At 32.8% G+C, this 8,470-nt stretch overlaps 1 protein-coding gene across 1 annotated transcript; it reads left to right on the top strand.

Annotated features, from left to right (window-relative positions):
- The first annotated feature begins 1,911 nt into the window (after window positions 1-1,911).
- On the top strand, window positions 1,912-7,287 carry LOC130748523 (protein ZINC INDUCED FACILITATOR-LIKE 1-like). The gene is made up of 17 exons (XM_057601752.1): window positions 1,912-2,152; window positions 2,722-2,762; window positions 3,593-3,653; window positions 3,719-3,821; window positions 3,911-4,013; window positions 4,133-4,186; window positions 4,314-4,376; window positions 4,654-4,703; window positions 4,822-4,897; window positions 5,008-5,196; window positions 5,298-5,385; window positions 5,534-5,619; window positions 5,712-5,819; window positions 5,951-5,995; window positions 6,085-6,173; window positions 6,535-6,578; window positions 6,843-7,287. Exons 1-17 carry the CDS (start codon window positions 1,999-2,001, stop codon window positions 6,971-6,973), a joined length of 1,485 nt encoding a protein of 494 aa, XP_057457735.1. The 5' UTR covers window positions 1,912-1,998; the 3' UTR covers window positions 6,974-7,287.
- Window positions 7,288-8,470: the final 1,183 nt, after the last annotated feature.

Genomic DNA, 8,470 nt, shown 5'->3' with positions numbered 1-8,470 from the left:
TAGATAGCCGAACCCCTAACCGATCACCAATCTAACTCGTAACCGATGATTAAACATAGGTTTAGAGAATCTTTTTATATACTCTATACTTAATACGGCCGAGTATCACATTCTATAATATTTTAACATCATTGAAAAATTTAGTTATGTGCACTAGTGATGCGTGGATTATGTTTAATATGCTCAATATCGCATGACATCCCAGTTTCTACAATTTTAAGGCCATATTGTAAAGTCAGACTCAGTTATATATATGTAGGCGATCTGGTGGTCATATCTTTTATACGGTTAATATCACATTTTGTAACATTTTAACAACATTGTAAATTAAATTATATTTTTTTTATAAGCAATTGAAATTATATTGAAGGGAAGTACAAGGGGTACTTCAACCCAATACAAATGAAAAAAGAAAAGAGAAAAGAGTGAGAACTAATGTAACTTTATCTCAGTTACAATGATCCAACAAACACCCACAACCCCCCCCCCCCCTCCCCCCCCAACTCCTTGGAAACAGAATTTAGCGAGAAAGCCTCATCAAAACCTTACTAGAAAAAACCCCATTGGGAAAACCTAGTAAAGGAAAAAGAGTACTAACTCACTAAAATCAAAGCGAAATTTCCAAGGAACAACCCACAATGTCTAAAGACTAATATCCTCATCCAAGCCAATGTACGAAATCAGCAATGTGATAGCAAGGAGCCTTCAAATAATCCTTTGAGATAATCAATTCAATCCTCCAATTATATACCAGCATCAAATTATCAGATCAAAGCCACCAAATCCTTAATTATAATGTAGCAAAATTAGGAACTATCCAAGCCTACTGGAACACTTGAGAATCAACACTAGAATGATGATAACCCACCACTGCCTTTCGTGAGCACAGATACAAAAGCCACACAACCCTACTCATTCTATCATTATTATAGTAATAGTGACAGCTAGGCCCTGTATCTGTCTGGCTCCCACGGGTTGTTTTCTTCCTTGACGTGTGCCCTGATGTCAGGCTTATAGTCTTCTATTTTTAGAAATTCAAATTACCATTTATTTATTCACTTTTTTTTTAATCAAATTTTCATTCACTTTATAACTTCTATCTTTGCTATTTCTATTTAATTTGCTCATTAATGCTTTGTTTTGGTTGATACTTGATATCTAAGATAAGAAAAGAAGATAGAAGATAGAAGATGAGTAGAAAAAAAGATGTAAGATGTAGAGTAAATTTAGATGTGTTATGTGGATAAATACACTATTTCCCCTTGATCTCAATTACATTATATATTTAGGTTCATTTTATCTATCATTCTATTTCTATTTACTTTTTCTCTCTATTTTTCTCCAATTTTGAAATGACACGAGGATCTCAATTATGTATCTTTCTCATTCTCTATTGACCAGAAAAATACAACTGGCAAAAAGGTTTTATATGTTTCTCTAGTACTGCTAATTTCTTTATATTTTTTCTGGATGTCGCATATATGTTTTAAATTAAATCACAGATCCCGAATTTCCGATACATAGGGCAGTAGCATAATTAAGCATAACCAGTGAAATTAATGTTAAAAAAACCAATGGTGCAAAGAAATCTCAAAGACAGATAGAGAATCTTATTTTTAAGAAAATAGAATGGAGCCATCATATGATATATATGAACAAAATAAAACACCATCGTTGTTTGTGTTTGAACAAGACGACGACGTTGCGTTTTGACGTCTAGCTAACAATTATGAAAGAAATGTTAATCAAGTTGGCAGTTGCTCAAATTAAATATGCAACTTATTGAAAGAAATAGTGCGATAGGATAATGAACACAAAAAAACACTAAATCATTTATGTGATAACATGATATCCTTATACGTGTAAAAGCTCTAAAAATAAAATGAGAAATATTTTTTGTTAGTATAAATAGAAGAGTTAGTGGTGTGTGTTGAGAAAGAGAAGAGGACAACTATCCAAAAGTTCTAACTTGATTTCTGGCTGTGTTCTAACAAAACAATGATGAAACAAAAGGAAGTTGAACAGCCATTGTTGCTGAAGAAACACTACCATGAGAATTGTCCAGGTTGCAAAGTGGATCAAGCTAAAGAGCACAAAGAAGATGTTACCTTTTGGAATCTCTTGAGCATTTGGATGGTGGTGTTATGCAACTGTAAGCATTAATTGAACTTTGTTGTTTTCATTTTTTCATATACAGTATACTGATTGATCTGTTTTAATTTTGAGTACCCAATTTTTCACTTTTGCATTGCATTTCCTTTGGTGTTTGAACTTTGAACATATCATAAGCTAGTAGTGGTAGTTACATTGCCAAGATTCAACCAAACTTAGCATTGCTTTTGTTGGATGGAGAGCACAAACAGCAACACATTGAACTTTTTAAATACATACAACTTTTCCAACAGCTTTCTATAGCATAAAGTACCTTCAGCTATTGACCAGAAAATTAGAAAAAAAAATCCCTTTCTATGAATTCTTGTATTTTTCTAGTTGTAGTCCAATTTGAAAAGCCTTTTAAGGGAAGTGATTTCAGTTCATGAAATTCCTTTTCTCCCCTTTCCTCAATTTTTATACACAAGAGTCCAAATTAAGTGTGTCTTAGTATAAATGTTCTCCTGAGCTAGTTAACTGGGTCTGGTTTTTTTCAAGTTTGTATAATCCTCTCTTGTTGAATCTGCTTCTTTATAAATTTCTAAAGTCTCTTTGTCTTGTATTATGCAGCACTGCCAATAGCATCTCTCTACCCTTACATATATTTTATGGTAAGTTTGAGTTTGACTACCAACTCTGGCTCACAGTTATCAAAACATCTCTGATTTTGTGAGATTTTCACTTCTTGGAGGTTGCTCTTGATACCATATTCAACTATGGATCTTTCAGTCTAGTTATAATTTTAAATCTATTTAGAACTTATTAAGAATATATTTAAGAAGTGTTCTTTATATGTGCAGTGCACATAAGTTCTTGAAATTTACTGTCATGAACTGAAACTAATATGGAAATTTACCGCCATCCATTTCCACCTCCTCCCTAGAGTGAGAGATATGATAGGAAAAGAAGAAAGATATATAAAGAAAAAAAGAAGTGAGGAAATATGATGGAAGACAAAGTGAATGTGAAAGAATCAAAATTGAAACTTATATACTAAGATATGTTTTGCTAGATCTACTTGAGTGGGAGACTTTTGAGTCTAGAAAACCATTGGCACTAAGTGTGGCAGGGTAAATATGATATATAATGTGAGAACTTCAAATTTAAACTAAGTTTGCAAATATAACTATATATTGGTACCATGCAATGGCATGAAGTTTCAAAAACTCCTTTCCAAATCACAGCTAATCCTCTGAGGTATTAATTAGAAAATTTGGTGAATATGCAAAACTCCATTCTCTATTTTCCCCAACTATAACAATTTCTGATCTCTTCCACAAAATAGTTTTGTCTTAACAGGTAATTGAAAACCTTCAGATATAAAAATTTCAGTTTCTTATGGGTTTTCCTCTTCATTCTTAAGAAACAAACTATATCTGAGTGCAACCTTAACTTTAGTTGCACACACACAAATAATTACATATTATCTATCTACTTTCAGGTAGACGATTTCAATGTCGCAAAAAGAGAGGAAGATATTAGTACATATGCTGGTTATGTGGGTAAGATAACTTCTAGCACTTCCTTCCTTTGTTCTTATATTCATATGACCGTGAACTTGTTGTAGGATCTGCATATATGCTTGGCAGAGCTTTGACATCAGTATTATGGGGAATAATAGCTGACCGTTATGGTAGAAAACCCGTTATAATTTCAGGGATCATCTCTGTGTAAGTATACATGTCACTGAGGTGAGGTGAATCCTTTGATTCAAGCTATACTATGTGTTTGCTCCTAACAACAGTTACTTTCATTTCAGGATCATTTTCAGCACCCTGTTTGGCCTTAGCACAAACTTTTGGATGGCTGTGTTTATGCGATTTGTTCTTGGAAGTTTAAATGGTTTGCTTGGCCCAATGATGGTACACACACCACCTCCTGTTTCATCCCCTAGATTTGAAAGTTTTTAATTTGTGAAATGGACATGAATTGATTTGTACATTATATGCATGTCTCAAGTCACCACTTCCTCTATTGACAGGCTTATTGTACTGAAATATTTCGAGAAGAAAAGCAAGCTCTAGGACTCTCAACTGTAACCACTCTAACCTTTGCCTATTATCATTTCCTAGAAAAATCGGTTTTCAATTGGAGTTGGTTGAGCTTGTAAAAAAAAGGAGCATGTTTCCATCATAATAATTCAAAATTTCTTCTGCTTTCAGTTTAGTGCAGCTTGGGGCATAGGTTTAGTCCTTGGGCCAGCATTGGGAGGTTATTTGGCTCAGGTACTTCTATATTCTATTCCTTATGGTGTAAAAATACATCTTAAGCATAGCCTTGGATTTAGCATATAGACATGAGATGACTTCTTTTGAGTGATATTCAATTTGAATCCATAAGTTAATGTACATTGTGAATGCTGATTCCTAAAACTTAATGTGTAAAGAATGGATTGGAAATGATAAATTCTAGAAATCCTTCTAACATATTGAAACAAATTACATCTTTCTTTTTTACTCTCTTGTTTTTTTTATTTAATACTTCGTGAAATTCAAATTGTAGCCAACATTGAAATACCCACATCTATTTCCAAGTGATTCCTTTTGGGACAAGTAAGTAGTTTTTTCCTGATTCTTAGTTCTACAAATTTAAGGATTCAAAATTTTCTATAAGTATTCTGATTTGCTTATATGCTGGTTCTCATTTGTCAAAATGTAAATCTCCCTGCAGGTTTCCATATTTCTTGCCCTCATTTACAATATCAGCTTTTTCATCAGCTGTAGCAATTGCCTGCATCTGGTTTCCAGTTAAGTATCAAACATGATACATTATTGGTTTACTACTAAAAATACTTCAAGTGTCTATTTGTAGTATTTCTACAAATGGAATTGATTTAAAATACCTGCATCATTGCAGGAAACACTACACAACCACCCACATAGTGACGAGACCAATGAAGAAACTGAAGCTTTAGAAACTGGAAAAAGTGGGACTGACAAAGAGAAGATAATCCAAAAAGATGGAAACCTGCTCCTAAACTTTCCCTTAATGTCATCTATCATTGTGTACAGCATTTTCTCACTTCATGATAGTGCTTATCAGGAGGTATAATTTTCCTTCATAATAATGTTCAAGTTGATCTAAGCATCTCATTTATTATAAACTGTTTTAACTTTTCCCTCCATCTTCTATCTACTTGTTGTCAGATTTTCTCATTATGGGCTGTCAGCCCTCAAAGGTTGGGGGGGTTGAGCTTTACAACTGATCATGTCGGTAACATTCTTACAATAACAGGTACTAACTTTTCTTCTTAGAGTGTTGATTTACTCAGACTTCTTTATTTCTTTATTGCTTTGGGTGTACAAGTGACATATATCCTAATTTTTTCTGCATATTTCTCAAAAGATATGTTGCATAATTTCTGATACTGGTCAATGTTCAGGTACTGGTCTTATGATCTACCAGATTTCCCTATACCCATCATTGCATAAAGCTTGTGGAACAGTAAGGATTGCTCTCATCACAGGGGTAAGCTTTCACATTTTGGAGAAATTAATTCAACTTAGAATTTCATTATCTTTTGTTCTAAATATGTCATGTTATTTGGACACCTTGTGCAGGTGTTGTCCATACCTCTATTGCAAAGTTACCCCTTCATAGCAATGCTGTCAGGCATTTTACTAAACCTTGTGATTAGTATTGCTTCTGTTCTGAAGAATATCCTGACTGTAAGTGCATCCCTTTGCTTATTTGAGAAGCATCTCTATTTCAAAGGTTACCCCTTCGTAACAACAGTTCCGTTCCCTTTTTGCCTAGAAGTGAATGCTAATGTCTGTTTGTACTTTTATGTTCGATTCAGGTGAGTATTATAACTAGTCTATTCCTTCTGGTGAACGGATCAGTGGTAAACTTTTGGCTCTCTTCTCTTTTTATTTCTTTACAAAACTTGTGATTGTATTTTAATGGAATTGAGGCATCTTGATTTGGAAACAGGAACAACATCAAAGAGGGGCAGCAAATGGCATTTCTATGACTTCTATGTCAGTATTCAAAGCAATTGGCCCAGCCGGAGGTGGTGCTATGTGAGTGTCTGAGTGTCTCTAGCATTTTTTATACCAAAGTTTCATTGTTCAAACCTATGAATGCAGATATCTAGCTAGGAATTAATATTTCAAATGAGAAAGGAAAAACAAAAAGGCACTCGCAGAGTAATGTAAATGCATGTTTTACATAAAATCTGTTGTGGATAGATATAGTTTAGAGAACATGTCTGAAATTTCATGCTAAGTTCCTTAATGATATGGTCCTGTGAGAAGGATAAAGTTTGTACATCCATTAGAGTACCACTTTCCAAGTTATAAAGTCATAAAAGCTTTGAAAAGAATTCAACTAAGCAAGCTATATATGTGTTCAGTTTTCTTATACTGAGTTTGGTCAATGCAGATTAACTTGGTCACAGAAGCGGATAGATGCATCTTTCCTCCCAGGTATGACTATCAATCCACATAACATATATAGAAATCCTGTATCTAATTGTCAAATACTGAACTTGATCAAGCATATGCTGCTTAATATGAAAGAATACAGCAAATTTCTTATGATTTTTGCAGCATATTGAGTTTAATCCCTAAAAATAAGTAATAGAAAGAAAGAGTGCAACTTATAAAATGCGAACTCTTATGAACATTTGCACATGCCATTCTTTTTCCAGCTATATTACCTTGAGCTAACTGTTGTAAATTTAACTGCAGGCACACATATGGTCTTCTTTATCCTGAATGTTGTTGCAGGATGTGGATTGCTATTGATGTGTACACCATTTCTGAGAGTAAAGAAGAAAACTCCCTCTGAGCAGTTTAGTGAAGCATCTCCAGTTCATTAGTGCTTCGTTTGGTGCTTGGTAGTTACTATATACACTGGATCATAGTGATAGGGATATATACATGTTGCTGATTGATGGTGTTTAAAGAAAGCATTTAATGAAATTTGATTCATCATCTGGTTCATGTGTTTTGAGAGTCATAGGATTTAACCTGTACATGTGTCTTATATTCACTACCTTGAATTCTCCAATAGTTGTATTGTTTCATAGTATGTCCATTAATTGTACCAAGAGGTTTCTTATGTATCTATAAAGACACATGTACTAATTCATTTACCACAAAGCCAATAAATATAAATCAAGTGAGTTTCTTAGATTGTTTGATTGTTCTTCTTTCTCTCCCTATCTCCTTTATTTCCTTCGAAGTGATATTATGTGGTTATTTTGACGATGTCGAATTCCATTATTTCAATCCATAAACTTATAAAAGAAAATCATGATAAGTGGTGTGTTTGTATTAAGGTGATTCATGGCTCTCAAGATGCATAGAAGACAGTAAAACAAGGATATGATGAACCCAAAAAATGAATGAGCTTTGGATCAGCAACAAAGACACGTTACAAAAGAATTGTAGATTAGATCAACATGATCTTAAAATCATTCAAGCAGCATTGGATGATAAAAAATTTGAGCAAGTGTTACATCTTACATGTGACAAATCAAAAGAAGCTCGGTTGATTCTTCAAAAGGCCCATGGTGGAGTTGAGAGGAATTGGATCCTAAGGAGACGAATCCAATCAAATTGAAACCCACCAATTTAATTTTTTGTTAAAGAAAAGGACCCACCAATTTTGCCAAAGAAAGTAAAAGCTGAGGTAGTTGCTATGCTAATCGGAATGAGCTCTTACACTTGGGCTTTGTTTAGGTAGATGGGCATGACAAAACCAAATATCCAATTCCCGTAAAAGTCACTAAGGACTCCATCGGTATTCCATGTCTAGCCCTCTCTAGCCCTCCTCCAATAGCGAAAGTCCCTAGCTTAAGTATCTGAATATCAATTGACCAAAAAAAAAAAAAAGTATCTGAATATCAATGACCAAAAAAAAGTATCTGAATATCAAATAAACAGTTAGTAAAATTCAAAAGGATATTTGAGTTATATGAGTTCTTTAAAATTATTTGGTAAAATGAGCTTATTTCAGTAGCTTTGAATTCTTTTAATAAGCTATCTCAGGTAGCTTATAGCTTAAAACTTAAAGCTTATTGATTTTATTCTCCTTTTTATCCTAATCATTTTAATAAAATTCTATCATTACCCTTTTTATATTTATAAAAACACTATACTCTAATTATTTTTATTTTGAAATAATTATTTCAATTGTTAATATAAAAAATTTAAAAATATTTTGTTAATTTAGACAAATATAAGCTTAGTTTATTAAATTAAATTATAAAGTTAATTATTTTATTCTATTTAAATTAAGAAAAAATAAAAACAGAAATAAATTAAAAATTAATATTATATTTTTTAGATGATAAATAATTTTAACTAAATTA

Source organism: Lotus japonicus, chromosome 3, assembly GCF_012489685.1.
Source record: "Lotus japonicus ecotype B-129 chromosome 3, LjGifu_v1.2".
In the NCBI taxonomy this organism is placed as follows: domain Eukaryota; kingdom Viridiplantae; phylum Streptophyta; class Magnoliopsida; order Fabales; family Fabaceae; genus Lotus; species Lotus japonicus.
This window is presented reverse-complemented; position numbering and strand designations above follow the sequence as displayed.